The 16,561-nt window shown below is 49.0% G+C and overlaps 1 protein-coding gene across 2 annotated transcripts in view; it reads right to left on the bottom strand.

Moving 5' to 3' along the window:
- DRGX (dorsal root ganglia homeobox) overlaps window positions 1-16,561 on the bottom strand; it is a 35,682-nt gene that overhangs the window by 176 nt on the left and 18,945 nt on the right. For both annotated transcript variants that reach the window (XM_059052939.2, XM_067027462.1), the window contains exon 7: window positions 1-1,698. This exon is cut by the window's left edge and continues 176 nt beyond it. In XM_059052939.2, the coding sequence (XP_058908922.1) occupies window positions 1,433-1,698 (266 nt within the window). In that variant the 3' untranslated portion in view covers window positions 1-1,432. The remainder of the gene's footprint in view (window positions 1,699-16,561) is intronic.

Here is a 16,561-nt window from a genome sequence, read left to right as displayed (position 1 = left end):
TTTTTTTAAGGAGACAGTGTAATTTATCAAATGCTTTGCGGTAATCAGAGACGAGGCACAATACACTTAAGAGTATTATTTGAGGGGGTTCTGGGGGGAGGGTTAAAAAAAGGCGGCAGGGTGACCTGAAGGTAGAACCTTTGATTATAATAACTGAAAGGAAAATAATCATAAAAGCAATAACAGTTTGCATGGAAACACCATCAGCAAGCCATCAGAGACCGCAAACTATCACGCTATTGCACATTTCCCCTTTGATAGCTTCAAGTTCACTATCCACACGAGAGAGAACAGACACATTTGACTCACACTGAAACCTCTTATGAAATTTGGCCCTTTAGAATTAATTCTCTTCACACCATAAGGAAGCCCTCTTCCCCATGCTCCATTTCTGCATGTACGCCATTCTTGTCTCATTTCCTTTTTTATTTCTTCCACTTAAAAGAAAATAAAAAGAAACAAACAAAAAACCACAACTAGAGAGCCCCCTCCATGTGCCAGGGACCTGTGGACAGGTAGTTCATCCAGACACGTGCTTATTTCAGAGGTGTTCCTGGGGGGTTTCTTCCTCCTCTGAGGGCTCTCAGCATCCCTTGGAGCAAAGCGCTGCTTTCCAGTTGCTCCACTCCCATCAATAGAGATCTAGTCCGGAGAGGCAAGGGATGCAGGTGGACGCTGCCGCTGTGGGGACCACACTCGCTTCGGGCCTGCAGTGTCAAGATGGTGGCCCCAGGTCTTGGAGCTGACAGCCTGTCTGACCGGCCGGGCCTCCCTGGCCAGAGGTGCCCAATGGCAGAGCTACCATGTACCCCCGGGGCAGGCTGTGTCCTGCCAGCCCCTCCCTACTCCACGTCTTCTCACCTTCTAACCTAACCAAGCCCACAACCAGCATCCTCCAGCATGAGAAAGGAGGGCATTGCTGCTAGTCTTGGCCGAGGGAAGAGAGTTGGTTGGGATCACACCAGTTTCCTGGTTCTTAATGTAAGGGGGGACAGTCCCATTTCATAGCATGAGACTTAGCTCTGGGTGTCTCTCAAAGATGACCCATGCCATGGTTCTTTGGGTTGACAAGACCTTCAAAGGTGGCCCAGGAGAGGGACAGGAAGGTGATGGGGTGAATAACTCTCCTTCCCTCCAGACTTCTGGGCCAAGATGGAAACCCCAGGGGTCTCACCACGGAGCAGACTCTGGTACCCATGAGTACCATTGGGTCCTGTCGCCAAAGAAGCCAGGACAAAACAGCCCCGCTGGCGGGACTCCAGAAGCACTCTCCAGAGACCGGGGAGCTGTGGGTCTCGCTTCCTTTCCTGAGTCAGAGAGGAGGCCCTGGGCAGCAGGCTTCTTCCTCGCTCTCTGGAGAGTTTTCCATGGGGGCTGAGGCTGGGAGAAGCAAGGGGGGGTAGGGCACGGCGGGCTTGGACACTCGGGACCCTCATACACTCTTCTCACCCTTGCTCTGTTCCTTGCTGGGAGGGGTCTTGTCCTGGCTGCCGTCGGGGGGCGCCGGCTTGGCCGCAGGGCTGGGGCTGCTGCTGGTGGACGGCAGGAGGTTGGCCGACTGCAGGACGGCCTCCGAGTGCTCACGAGCTTTCATACGCAGGGCTGCCACGCTGGCTGTGCGGTTAGTCTGGCAGCCGTAGGGGGGGAGGAAGGAGAGCCCCATGGGGTCTGGGACACAGCAAGAGCACAGTGGGCCCCCTGGAAGAAGGAGAAACAACAGGCTGCCATCACTGTCCACATTTCGGTCTCTCAGACTTGGGTGAGGGCAAGGGGCTGATTGATCCTGTTTGGTTCCAAACACTAAAGGGAGAGGTGACAAGTGCTCAGGACCCCAAAGATGCACAACTCAAGAGATCCAGTTGATAGTCCAAGGGATTACCAGAGTATCAGGGAGAACCAACCAGTCTTGGTTCCCTTACCAACCAGCTGTGTGGCCTTTGACCAATATCTTGACTTCTCTGAGCCCGGGCTTTTCCTTCTGTAAAATGAAATTATCCCCACCTCACAGGATCATTATGAGGATCCAGTGAAGAGGGGTGGTGGCATCCAACGTGAATCCAAGTTTAGAGAAGCCGTGCAGAGCCCATTGGTGTACATCCCATTAGAAAGTAATGGTAGCTATTTAAGAATAAAAGAAATATATAACTATTCTTTCAATTTATAAGTGATATTTTTCAAATGGCTACTAAGTTGTTGGGACATAAACACTCACTGAGTTACTTGGACCTAACCATTTAATGAACAGAACTGGTAGGTATTCTTTATGGCCCAGGAGAGTCACGAAACATTAACCTGAAGTTCAAGGGACCCTCAGGGCACCGTGAACTAAGTAAGGTTTGAGAAGCTCTGATGGCCTCAGTTTGGAAAGCACTCAGCACAGGTCCGATGTGTGAAATGGAACAATTGCCTGGCCCCGAGCCTGGCGGCCAGCACTGCATAAACCACTCCAGGGACAGGGCCAGGAGGGCCCTCTGCCGGCCGGGTTTGAGGAGCCTCCCTTTTCACAGGTCACCCTCAACTGTGCATTTATTCAATGACTGGCCCATGAACACCTGGCACTGGTCTCAACCCTAGTGACCACTCAGCAGGAATAAGGCAGCAAAATCCCCGGCCTCATGGAGCACAGTTCCAGTGGAGAGGCACACCATAGCCCAGGCATCCTTCATGCAAAAGCAGGCGGCAGTAAGTGCTATTTAAAATGGGAATGGAGTGTGATCCTTGGTAGATACCTGAGTGCAACGTCAGAGAAACAGACACGTGAAGGCCCAGGAGAGAGCAAGACAGCTGGGGAGAAGACCAGTGCAATGGCACCAAAGTGGGGAGAGCATGGCTCAGAAAGCAGCAGGGCATTCCAAGTGACCAAAGCCAGAGGCTACAGGGGAGGAGGACAGCAGATGAGTCGGGGGCCTCCAGGGCCAGGCGGGACGCAGGAAGGGGAAGCCCCAGTGGGTTTGAGTAGAGAGGGTCTGGAGCTTCACTGCATCGGGGAGAGGATGGGGAGGCTACCGCAATAACGCAGTCCCAGCTGATGGCGGCTTGGCCCAAGGTGGCTAGAGGGGAGGTGATGAGAGGTGGCCAAATGCTGGGTTTATGCTCAAGGTTAGCGCCTGTGCAAATTGTCTTTGGACTGCAGGTGGAGGCTGATGGAAAAGAAGGATTCACAGACGACACCTAGGTTTGGGCCTGAGCACGCGAATGAATGAATGGAGGTGCCATTTCCAAGATGGGGACAAACAGAGAGAAAGGTGTGTGTGTGTGTGTGTGTGTGTGTGTGTGTGTGTGTGTGTGTGTGTGTGTGTGTTTGTATGGAGAGTCTGGCCGTGAATCCTGAGGTCCTGATGGCCATCCAAGTTCTGAGGGGACAGTTGAGCAATGCTGGCACCGCCACAAGCGCAGGTGTGGTGGCAGGAGTCAAAGACCTACACCCAGACTGGGTGGGTGGACACGGCTGCTGCTGGCATGACATAATTTGAGAGACTTCCTGAGCCTCTGGACAGGTCAAACAGTGCCCCACGCACCACGTGTGATTCCTGCAGGAGACGAGCATCGCCACAGCCTCCGCCCCCAGCTGGCTCCGGAGCCCCATCCCACCAGGGGAGCAGGAGACGGTGCCCCGTGGCCCTGCCAAGGACAGCTGGGAGTCAGTGCCTGTCCCGGAGGCCTAAGACCTGGGAGGGGTCAGCAAAGCCAGCCCCTCCAGGCTCCACCCACCCCTCGGCTCTTCTGAAAGTGCATACCAGGGCATCCCTGGTGGCGCAGTGGTTGAGAGTCCGCCTGCCAATGCAGGGGACACGGGTTCGTGCCCCGGTCAGGGAAGATCCCACATGCCGCGGAGCAGCTGGGCCTGTGAGCCATGGCCGCTGAGCCTGCGCGTCCGGAGCCTGTGCTCCGCAACAGCAGAGGCCACAACAGTGAGAGGCCCGCGTACTGCAAAAAAAAAAAAAAAAAAAAAGAAAAAAGACAAAAAAAAAAAGAAAGTGCACACCAGTTTTGGAAGAAGCAGCATTGCAAATAGGGAGTATTTTTGGACCAAAATCCATATTTGTTGAATGCATCCAAATTCCTCCCTGTGGCCTTCAAGCCCTTGAGTGCTGGGGCTCCCACCGATCTCTCGTCCTCCTTCTCATGTGCCTCCCAGGCCTCCTTTCAGACGCTCAAACCACCGTCACAGCAAAGCCCTACACAGGATCTGTACTCACTAGAGCAAACACGCGTAGGTGCCAGGCACTGCGCTTGTAAACACATCGTGACTTCACGCCTCTCAGCTTTGGAACAATCCTAGGAAGTTGGCTCTGTGATTATCCCCTTTTGCAGATGGGGAGACAGGTTAAATAGTAAGTGGCAGAGCTGGACGTCACACCAGGCAGAGGGCTGGCTCCTTAACCGGTGTGTCCCTCCATCTCGGCCCTTTGCCGAGCTCTGCCTGGGAGTGAAGATACCCTACCTCGGGCTTGGGGCTCCCTCTCTCTCTTTAGGGCTCCATTTGATCATCATGTTCTCAGGGATCCCTTCGGGACCTCCTCATCCAGGGCAGGATCCCCGGTTGTGCTCCATCAGAGCATCACACTTACATCTTCAGGCGCTGGCCACAAGTGGTAAGTGGATCCTCAATGGTCTGTGACTGGCTTCTTGTCTGCCTGCCCCTACAAACCCCCAAGGGGGCAAGTATCTTTCTGCTTCATTCACTACTTTGTCCCCAACACCTAGCACAGTGCCTGGGACGGGCCAGGCCTACGGGAAACATCTGTGGCAGGAAGGAGGGAGGAAAGGGAGGGCCGCCCAGCCCCGGGGCCCACGTGTAGAATCAGCCTTCAGCTATGCCAGCAGCTGGGACATTACCACCCAGCTTTCCCGGGGAAAGGCTTCCCTGTGCGGGAGCCAGGCTCCTTTCTCTCTCTTGAAGCACATTTGGGCATCTTTCTCTTCCTTTCCAAGCCTGCTCAGAGGCAACAGGAAGCTCACCCTCACCAGCACCTAGTGTGGCCTCTCCTCACCATTCTGGCCGCCCTGAGGGGAGGGCATCACTCAGCCCCATGTTCCAGGTAAGGAAACTAGACTCCAGTAACTGCCCAAGTTCTCACAGTTCGTGACAGAAGTGGGACCAGAACCTTCTGGTGGCCTTTCCCTTCTTCTCTAGTGTAATAGGAAGTTAACATGCAGCCATCAGTTCCTGCCTCAGTTTTGTTTTGTTTTGTTTTTTTTGCGGTACGCGGGCCTCTCACTGCTGCGGCCTCTCCCATCGCGGAACACAGGCTCCGGACGCGCAGGCTCAGCGGCCATGGCTCACGGGCCCAGCCGCTCCACGGCACGTGGGATCCTCCCGGACCGGGGCACGAACCCGTGTCCCCTGCATCGGCAGGCGGATTCTCAACCACTGCACCACCAGGGAAGCCCCCCTGCCTCAGTTTTGATGGAGGGGCCAGTACAGCAGGCAAGATGAGTGTGAGACGAATCACAAGTGCCCAGTGTACACAGGAAATTCCAAGAGCCCATTCCACAGCCTGCACCCCTGGCTGACTTTAGCCTGGTCGCGATTCCAGAGACGGCAGGAAACAAACAAAAAGTTACCTGGGGTCAAACCCCGTTATCCTGATGGTCCCACTCCTCCCAGTGGCTCAAACAGACAGCCGCACGCTGACAGCAGTCTCAGCCCCTGGGTGGGCTCGGTCTTGGCTGGGAACAGTGCCTGTGCCCTGAGCCTGGGGAGCCATCCCGAGGGTGAGGACCCACCCCTCAGGGGAGGCCTTCCTCCCCTCCAAGTCCCTCCCAAGGGGAGCTCATGTGGGAAGAGAACAGAATACAGAGCACAGTGAACCCTCTCAGCTGTGGGAGCTTGACTGAGGCTATAGGATGTGGGGGACCTGGAGGGGCCACAGTCTCCAGACCCAGGCCTGAGCAGCTGACCCCAAGTCAGGCCAGCCCGAGAGGGGCGCCGACTCAACGTGCATGTCTCGGGCTGGTTCTTGTCCCCAGCAAGGCCTTGCTCTGATGTAATATCAAAGAAGGAGTTAACTACTCCATGACTCAGTGATGAGCATGTCATCTGCAAGATGAAGAAGTGCCACTTGGACAAGACAGAGCCTCCTGGATCCACAGCCTACACCTGCTAGGTCACACCTTCAGCAGGCAAGTCCCCGCGAAAGCCACCAAAAACTATCAATATATTCCTGGCCCACAAAACCCGGATTCAGAGGTAAAGAAATAAGTTAACTCACAGAATGGAGGCTGCAGGAGGGAGAGAGTCTGTGTGGCTCGCCTAGTTCACCCCTTACGCTAGACATGGGGAAACCAAGGGCCAGATGAACCCAAAGACTCTGGGAGACCCTGGTTTAAAACTGTAAGGGCTATGCATACAGTGGAATATTATTCGGCCTTAAAAAGGAAGGAGATTATGACACAAGCTACAACATGGATGAACCTCAAGGACATTATGCTAGGTGAACTAAGCCAGTCAGAAAAAGACAAATTCTGTATGATTCCATTTGTATGAGGTATCTAGAGTAATCAAATTCATAGAGACAGAAAGTAGAACGGTGGTTGCCAGAGGTTGAGGGTATGGGAGTGAGAAGTTAAGGTGTAATGGGCACACAGTTCAGTTTGGGAAGATGACAGAGTTCTGGAGATGGATGGTGGTGACGGTTAATAATGTATAATATCAAGGACATGTAAAATAATAGGGACATATTCAACACTTCTGAACTATATGCTTAGACATGGTTAAGACAGAAAATTTTATTGTAGGTGTATTTTACCACAATTAAAACTAAAACAAAACAAAATAAATTCTTAAAAACAAAACTGTAAGAGCTAAAAGAGAGTTCAGGTCAAGGTCATCAGGAAAATGAGGACCGCTCAAGGCTGGAACTCCTTCTTGCCCCTCCAGTGGGTGAGGACCCCCAAAGTGCCCCAGGCCACCCACACACATCCGTGAGAGGCACCCTCAACGGACCCTACCCACCCCATCTCTGGCTGAGGAAGCATCACGCAGTTTGTACACCTCCCTGGAGTCCTGCCTCTGTCTCATGACTGCACTGTGCCTTTTGGGTGGGCAGTTCTAAAGCAGGGCAACTGACCCTGAGAGGTGCACCCAGGCCAACAAAAGTCTTTGGCATGAAGCCCCTCACAGACGTCACCCTCTTTCCTCATCAACACCACAAGTCTGAACAACAGCTGAGTGTCCATCAAAGGGGGGCAATGCTCATAGGTGGACTCCACTTCCTGGAGGAATGCTGAAAACATAAACCACTGGGAGTTGCCTCCTCTCCACACTGTCCTGCCCTCCCTGGATGAGAACATGGAAAATGTGCCGATCCAGAATGCAGATGCAGGCAAGACTACGAGAGGCCATCTGGACAGCAGACAAGATCAAAGGCGAGCAAGGAGACAAATCTAATTCAATGATATTTATCAGGGAAATGTGTGAAGTCTGTGCTCTGCACCCAAGGATCCAACTGTCGAGAGGGGGATGTGTCTCAGCAGTAGAGCATGTGGTCCATATGACTTCACAGTAAGTTCACTGTGACGTCATATTGTGGGTTGCCGGGGCAGAAGCTGCAGAAAAAGGGAGGGTAAAGTCATGTTCAGACCGTCAGGCCAGAGGGAGGGAGTTGGGGGGAGGAGGGAAAAGTGAAAGAACCGGGGCCATTTAGGCACAGTGGATATGAGGTAACTGCCTCTCTCTGGGTGTGGGTTGAATAGAAGTGGGTGGAGTGAGAGAAAGAAGGGTTTTCTTTTCTTTACCATCAGCATGCTATGCATGTGTGGTGGGCTCTCTCTGGGAGGTGATGGGTTTCTGGTCATAATATCCTGAAGCTCCCTTGACAGGATGTTGTAGAAATCTTCATGCACAATATGGGCTATTGGACAAGTTTTTTAATCCCTTTCAACAAAAAAATGAGTGGTTTTAGAATGGGATGTGAATTACAAAGCTAAGTTTTCCTTCCAACTTTAACATGTGTCCAGAATTTCAATTGATTTCAATTGAACTTAAATTGTCCAACAACCAGCATCTCCCTTAACTATTTTTTAACACAGGAAAAAAAAAGTGATTTCTACAAATAGGATCCTTTTAGACCTAACTCTTGATTTCTCCATGATTTCACAGTACCAACAGCAATACGAGATTTCTCTACGTGCCCCTGCCTAAACAACTTCATCAACCTGGAGCGCTGCTGAAAATCTGTAGTAGCAAAATAAGGATGCATCCTTTGCAATGCTCAGGACAGCAGATGAACAGATAGTTACCAAGAAAAAATCCAGACTCAAAAACGCATGCGCTTTTCCCATGAAAAGCAGTCTCAAAGCCCTCACCACGTGCTTAAAGACTCTTCCACGTGCACTGCTAACATAAGTTGTTTGTCTTACAAGGCTGCCACAAGCTTGAAAGCAAGCTTGAAAGGTAACAGCAGAAACATTAATGGGTAATATTGAGAAAAGAGACAAAAAATTATAAAACAGCCCCAAAATTTAACATGCACAGTAACCTCGGGCCATTTAGTACAAGGCAAGCAAAGTAGCACGCCTCAGGGTGGCCGGAAGCTGTCTGTCACTGGACAACTACAGGAACCATCACAAGAGATGACGTTTGAAAGGGCTTTGAAAACCGAACAAAGTTTGCGCCTATTAATGATGGGGCGACACAGAGTCAGCCTTGAGAGAGGCTCTGTCCTCCTCTTTATGATGTCAGGGTGGTGACAGACACTTTAGAAAATGTCTACCCCAAAACCAAGTCATAATTATCAAAATCCTATAAAATGAGAGTGGCGATAAGACATCTCTGGGGTCTGAAAGCCGGATACAGCCTGCTGAGGAGGAAGAAAGTGGGCTTTGAAGTTTGGCTCCCGACTCCACCATTAACTAGTCATGGGACTTCTCACCAACTTCCCAAGCTCCAGCTTCCTCATCTGTAAGAGGAGGTAATACACCTACCTTAGGAGAAATTCTATAAAGCACCTAGCACTAAGTCCTGCAACAATTATTATTTCCATGACCCCATACAAAATAAAGGACAAGAATAAGTCACAATTCACAGCTTATTCAAGTTACCCATTCAATTCAGCGGCCAGCGAAGAACTCACTTGCTCTGAGCATCCCAGGGAGAACACGAAGAATGAACAGTGCCTCGAGACGCGTGACTGTGCTGTGAGCATCCTCCACCCTGCGTATCCCTACACTGTTTTCACAGCTGTGTAGGTTCATTGGTGAAGCCTTTTCCATGAGACCAAACAGTAGAAAAATTTATTCTGCCAATAGAATCTTGAGGAGTAAGCCAAACAAACTTTAAAAGTCTCATCTTTTAATAACCAGATTTCCAGACTTGGGGCTCTAGTTTTCTTTTTCTTCTTTTCTTTTTTTAATCTATCAAAAAGCTACAATCACCAATGGGCTAAAAATTAAATTAGCTACAAACGAAGTCATCCCCATGTGGCACATAGCACCAAAACACTGAATAACCTAACAGCCCAATACTAGAGAGTTAATTGAATAAGTTATAATCACCATATTGAATGCACTGAAGCTATGACAAAATTATGTTGTAGGAGGATATTTGATGCCATAAAAAAAATAATAATAAAATATTAGGTTTAAAAAGTAGGTTAAGAAACAGTAAGTCAAAATGATCGCATTTTGGTGTATGTATGTATATTTATATATATACATATACATATATACACGATACATACATATATTTGCATAGTACATATGTATATATGCATACGTGCAGCCATATACCATACCCATATGTGGTCACAAGTATGTATAATATATAATTTTACTTAGTAACAGAAAATATTTATAAATTTAAACTTTTTAATTAAAATTTAAAAATTCTAAATAAGTTCTAAAATAAATCATTTTTTTTTCTTTTGGCTGCGTGGCTTGCAGGATCTTAGTTCCCCGACCAGGGATTGAACCCAGGCCCCTGGCAGCAGAAGCACCAAGTCCTAATCACTGGACCACCAGGGAATTCCCTAAAATACATAAATTTATTAGCGGTATATATTTATAAATGGGAAGAAAGCAAATGTACCAGTAGCAGATATTCATAGGGCTTGATTCTGGATGCTAAGATTACGAAGGATTTTTATATTTTTCTTTGGGTTTTGCTGTACCTTCCACTTCTTCTAAACTGACCAAGTGTTACTCTCACAATAAGAGTGTCTTTTTTGTGACTCATGATTTCCCGTCTCCTTTCATTCAAATGATGGGATAGACGCTCTCCTTTGGGACAGAGTTCCACTGAGGTTTCTAAGGAATAAGAACTGTACCCTCAGCACCCAGCTGAGACTCCACAACTGCTAATGGCCTCAGTCTGCACTAGAGTATAACTGACTGGTGAACATGGAGCTGAGGGCTGACCATGGAAGAACCACCAGGAACATTCTGTCTATCTCCCATTCAGCCGGGATCGAAATCAGTGATCCCTGGCATGGGATGCGACCAGCCATCAGCCAGCAAAGCCCCTAAAAGGCCACAATTTCTTCCTTCTCACCCTACCATGTGTGCCATCATCAAAGCCTGTACAAGAGCCTCCAAGCCCCCAAATGTAGCCTGAAAATTATTTTGTTTGAAGAATTTGCTACCTCTTGGACACTAAATTAAAACACACAGTTAGATTTCCATTAAGTTACAGCAAATTCTGCTGAATTGATCAAATCGGCCTACATTCCTATATGACATCATGCTTTAAAGGCTTGGGCTGAACATAAATACTTAATGTAATAAATACAGTCTGAAATATTTGATCTCCTTGGCAGTTTAATTGATCTACTACAGAGACTGACAGGAAAAATTAAGTTAGTTCTGTCTTCTCTCTGCCGAAAGCACATTTTCACCATAGAAAGGCACATGAACGATAATTTTGGTTACAAGTAGAGCTCTCACACATCGATTTCTTGTTGAACGTTCAGGTTAAGGGTAAGAGTATGGAGCAAGGAAATGAGTAAGTGAATTTATGAGACCTTTCACATAAATACTACAGTTCATTTTTTTTCTTTTTTTTTTTTGCTTTATGGCTAAGTAAATAAATGAATAAACATATTCTGTGATTCCTAATACCAGTTCCTTACAGTTTACAAGGAACATTTGGGTGGCAGTGTTAGTAGACGCCTACAGTATTTAGGCAGAGATTTTTAGATGCAGTGGCTGTGTTCACCAGTAATCAAATACCCAACAGGGTCCAATTCACTCCTGGGTGACTACTACCACAGAACCACCAAAGTGCTCTCTCCTGTACCTGTGTTATGGTTTTTATTGCCTCTTTACCAGGAGTTGTGTTTATTTTTGTACCCACCACACCTCCCAAACTTGCAGGGTAAGAGCTTTCACCTACCGTCACCCACACAGCCCTGAATCCAGAGCTAAAATTTCCAATTTGGGTACAAAGTAAGCACTTGAATACTTGGGGGAGGGAGAAAAGGAGGGAGAGTCTATCTTCCCTGACTGAGGGGGTATATTATAATTCCTCAAAGGTTGCCAACTCCCAGGTTCTAAGCTTCCTCAATACCCCATGGAAAGAAAAATTATGGTCATCACAGAGTTACCCCATCTGATTAATGCCAAAATCCCCAGGTTAATTTGGCAGGTTATGCTGGGAGAGTGGACTCTAAATCCCTCCCTGTCTTAATTCCACGTGTGCACGCACTGCCCCAACGTCTGCTTATTCACTCAGCAAATGCTCCCTGACAGGAGTCGGCTCAGCCGACCGTCCCTCATGCTGTGACCCAGTCTCGGGGCCAGCGTCAATGTCCCATTTCTGCTTGGATACCTTTGAAGGGGCAAGCAAATGATGACAGCGCCCAGATTCAAGGACCCTGGCACAGGCAGAGGAGCATCAGGGACATGCGTTCTAGGTGATCCGATGCCAGTGAGCGTCACCCTCCCTCCTTCCGGAGGCTGCCAGAACTCTGGACGGGCAGCCTGCTTCCCCGCTGCCTCTGGGCACAAGCCAGGAGCCCTCTGCCCAGCTCCCTGCACTCCAGGGCCCCATTGATCAGCAGGAAGGGCAAACCCATCAGCACCCATAGGAAATGGCTTCTGGAAAGTGAGTTGCAGTTTTTAAAGCCAGAGAATGATAGCAGGGGCCTGTAAAAGGAACGGAATCAATACAGGGTGTGGGGAGCTGGGAGGTGGGACACTTGGGTCCCTGGCTTGTCTTACCTCTGGCAGAGGCACTGTGTGACCTGGGGCAGTCCTAGCCCCTCTCTGAGCCTCAGTTTCCCCCACTGTATCCTGGAGAAGTGGTGGTAACATACTCATCAAGGAGATTCCTTCCAAATGTTAAATGCTGGGGTTCTCCACCCCTCCTTTCCTGACATCGGCTAGGAAGCCGAGAGGCCATGGTTGACCAAACCACCTCCCCTATGAGGACAGACCATGTCCTGGCCCTCAGGTGCCCTGCTCCCCAAACACCTGCACCTTCAGAAACAAGCCAGGAGCCCCTGCAAGGCTGTGCTGCTTTCCTAAAGCTGCACACACTGTGGACCTCAGGCTGAGAGCCTCTCCCATTGAGGAGTGAACGCCTGCAGGAAGTGAGATCCTCTGCCCCAGAAATCCAAACCCAAACCCTAATCAGATCCCAAGTGATCTCTTGGCCTCATCCTCATAACCCTAACAACAATCACCAGCGCCTACCGGGCACTTGGATGTGTCAGGCACAGATACACACCCTACAGACCACAGGCAATATTGGGTATGGCCATGATGACCCTCATTTTACAGATGAGGAGACTGAGGTCTCCCCTAAGTTGGCCTTATAAAGAGAAGGAGGCAGTGAAGGGCCATGGCTGGTCTGACTCCAGAGCCTGAGCTCATCTTGAGGCCACACTGTCCTCTCCAAGAACCGTGGCTCCATCCAACCTCACACTTTGTCCTTTCCTCAACCAGCCAGCCTCAGGGCCTTTGCTCATGCTCTTCTGTCAGATGCCTGGAGTGCCCACACCCACTGGTCAGCTCCTACAGCTCCTTCAAGCCCAACTCAAGCATTTCCTCTGGAAAACCTTCCTCATTCCTACAGAGAAAGAGTTCCTCCCTCCTCTGGGCTTCCCCCACACCTTGCATGCCCTTGTTGGCCTCTATGAGGGCACGTGACAGTGTCACAAGTGTATCTCTCTCCAAGCCCATGCCCAGCCTTGAGCCCCTTAGGGTAGGGTTGTATCTAATTCATCAAAGGATGCTCAGCCTCCCATTCAGGGACTGACAAAGTAGGGTGCTCAGTGGGTACTGAATGAAGAACAGAAGGCTCCAGCAGTTTCTGGGGCCCAGCAAGTGTCCCGCAGTACAGGGCCAAGGCCAGTAGACTGGGGTCTTCTAAGTGAGGCGGGTCTCCCAGGGCCAGAACAGCAGGACTTTCTTTCCTTCTTTCCCCAAACATCACTACCTTTTACTCAGCACCAGACCAGACCCTGTGTAAGGGGCAGAGGTAAGTGGCTTGGAAAGATCTAGAGGTGAGTCAGATAAGGCCAGTGCTCTTAAAGTGCTTATAGTCAGGATTGGGAAGTTGGGTGGGTTCAAAAATAAACATCCCAACTCATGTCACGAGGCCAGAGTATCCTCAATACCTATAGAGTCATTGCTACAGAGGCCCTTCAATGAACCACCCTCCCAGTATTCACACCGGTGCGCAGTTCCCTCCACCTAAGTCTGGGCTGGCTCTGTGAGCAGCTTTAATCAATAGAATACAGCAGAAGTGACACTGTGCCTGTTCTAAGTGTAAGTCTTAACAAGACCTGGCATCTTCTGCCTTTACATTCTCAGGATCCAACCGCCATCCAACTCCCACCATGGGGAGAGAGAGAGAGAGAGAGAGAGAGTGCCCCCAGCATCCCAGCATCCCTGCCAAGGCACCAGGCACAGAAGTGATGCCATCTTGTATGTATCAGCCCCAGCTGCCATCTGACTGCAACCTCGTGAGACGCCCCAGGCAAAAGCAGCAGCAGAACTGCCCGGCTGAGCCCAGCCAGTCCTTGGAATCAGGAGAGATAATAAAACAGCTGGGCAGTTCTGCTGCTGCTTTTATTATACTAAGTTGGGGGGTAAAGTAAAACAATCCTGAAGCCTGGAATGGAGATTATAAGAAATGAGCCAATTTCTTCATGATCAAAGATGAACAAACCCTAAACAAAATAGCAGCCAATCCAGCTATATATAGAAAGGATAACATGTCACATCTAATTTGGGTTTATTCCAGAAATGCCCAGTTGGTTTAACATTAAACAATCAATCAGTGTAGTTTACTGTATTAATATATTGAGAAAGAAAAATCATGTGATTGTCTCAACAGTAGCAGAAAAAGTATTCAATGAAATTCAACATCCACTTATATTCATGACTTTTTAAAATAATAATTAAAATACAACTCTCGGGGCTTCCCTGGTGGTGCAGTGGTTGAGAGTCCGCCTGCCGATGCAGGGGACACGGGTTCATGCCCCCGTCTGGGAAGATCCCACATGCCACAGAGCGGCTGGGCCCGTGAGCCATGGCCGCTGAGCCTGCACGTCCGGAACCTGTGCTCCACAACGTGAGAGGCCACAACAGTGAGAGGCCCGCATACCGCAAAAAAAATAAATAAATAAATAAAAATAAATAAAAATTAAAAAAAATAAAAAAAATAAAAATAAAATACAACTCTCGGAAAACTAGGGCAAGAGAAAAATATCTTTACTTGATAAAGGGTATCTTAAAAATAAAAAGGCAGACAACAAACACTATTGTGAAACTGTGAGAGCTTCCCTCTGAGATCAAGAATAAGGCCATAAGCCAAGGATCAGTCACAAAGACCAGATATTGTAGGATTCCATTCAATGAGATAGCCACAATGGCAACAGCAGAATGTCCACAATCTACAGAGACAGAAATATTAGTGGTAACCTGGGGCAGGGAGGGTTGGGGGAAATGGGGACTGACTGCTAACAGGTCTGGGGTGATGAAAATTTTCTGAGGTCGATTGTAGTGATGGTTTCCCAACTCTTGACTATACTAAAAATCACTGAGTTGTACATTTTAATGGATGAATGGTATGGTATGTGAATTGTATTTCAATAAATCTGTTATTGAAAAAAAAAAAGAGAACAAGGCAAGGATGCCTATCATCACCACCTCTATTCAATACTGTACTAGAGGTTATGGCCAGCACAGCCAGACAAAAAAAAAGAGAAATAAAAACTATAGTCTGCCCTTCTGTATCCGCAGGTTTCGCATCCCCAGATTCAACCAACCAATTGAAATCGATCCTCCAGTTGGTTGAATCCAGGGATATGAAACCCACAGATATGGAGGGCCAACTGCATTCATTATACTACAACATTTTATATAAGGGACTCAGGATGGGTGGGTTTGGGTATGGGGGGTCTGGGAGGTCGTCCTGGAACCAATCCCCCACAGATACCCGAGGATGACTGTATAAGGATTGGAAAGGGAGAGGCAAACCATCTTTATCTGCAGATGATCTGAGCATGTACACAGAATATCAATAAGAATTGACAGCTAAAACTAATTACATGGTTAAATCTCCCAAACATAACGCCGAGTCAAAGTAGCCAGGCACGAAAAATACAACCTGTATGATTCCATTTATATGTATACACATGTACAGTTCAGAAAAGTTCAGACTAGACAGTAGCGTTTCTGAATGCCTACGCAGGTGGTCGGCAAAGCTGCATTACCGTAAAAGTCAGTGTAGTGGTTTCCTTTAGGGGGAAGAAAAGTGACATTAGTAGAAAGGGGCACAGAGATTCGGGGGCTTCTGGGGTGCAGGCATAGTTCCAAAGGAGGGGTAGCACATGGGTGCTTAAAATCATTCATTAAGTTCTAGACGCATGTTTTCTGAGTTTTTGATTAACATATTTCATAATAAAACAATTTCAATTGTTTATTAAGATTGTGATTTTTTTTTCTTTAATCACAGCACAGGAAAAAGTGATTAAGAGAATTAGGGGGAAAATGTTTTCAGGGGACTTGAAGGAGGAAGAGGCTGCCTCCGGCTCTGAGTTTAGCCCTGGTGGGCAGATATTCATTGGTCAGTAAAGCCCTTCCAGTCTCAGACTCTGGACACTTTACCCTGGCCTGGAAGCCCAAGGGCCAACGCCAACGTGAAGCAAGGAGGGCACATTCTTGGGTAACTAAGGGGCCCTGCTCTCAAGAAGGACACGGCCAGACCCTTTCCCAGCACTGGACACCCTGCCCCTCGCCTGCCTGCTCGTCCTCACACACATGATTGCAGGCCCAGGACTGCTACTCTGATTGCTAGCATTGACTGACCACCCACTGCGAGTCAGGACATCTCCGTCAGTCCTCACGGCTTCCGAGGCCTGGATGGATGGAGCTCAGCTACGGAGGTGGGACCAGGTCTGTCTGCCTCCAGACTCCTCCCCGCCCGGGCCGCGTGTGGGACCACAGGAGCCATCTGGCCTCGCCAGGAGCCTATGGAAGGTCAGCCGTGATGCCCCGCCCAGCCGGGGAGAGTGGCTGTGACTCCCCGGCCTGAGCGCGGACTGAGTTATGAAAGCTCTCCCCTGGCAGCCGTAATGAATTTCCACCTCACACCCAGCTCTCCGAATGACAG

Source organism: Kogia breviceps, chromosome 2 (genome assembly GCF_026419965.1).
Source record: "Kogia breviceps isolate mKogBre1 chromosome 2, mKogBre1 haplotype 1, whole genome shotgun sequence".
Taxonomy (NCBI): Eukaryota; Metazoa; Chordata; class Mammalia; order Artiodactyla; family Physeteridae; genus Kogia; species Kogia breviceps.
Note: the sequence above shows the minus strand (reverse complement) of the source record. Positions and strands in the feature narration are given on the sequence as shown.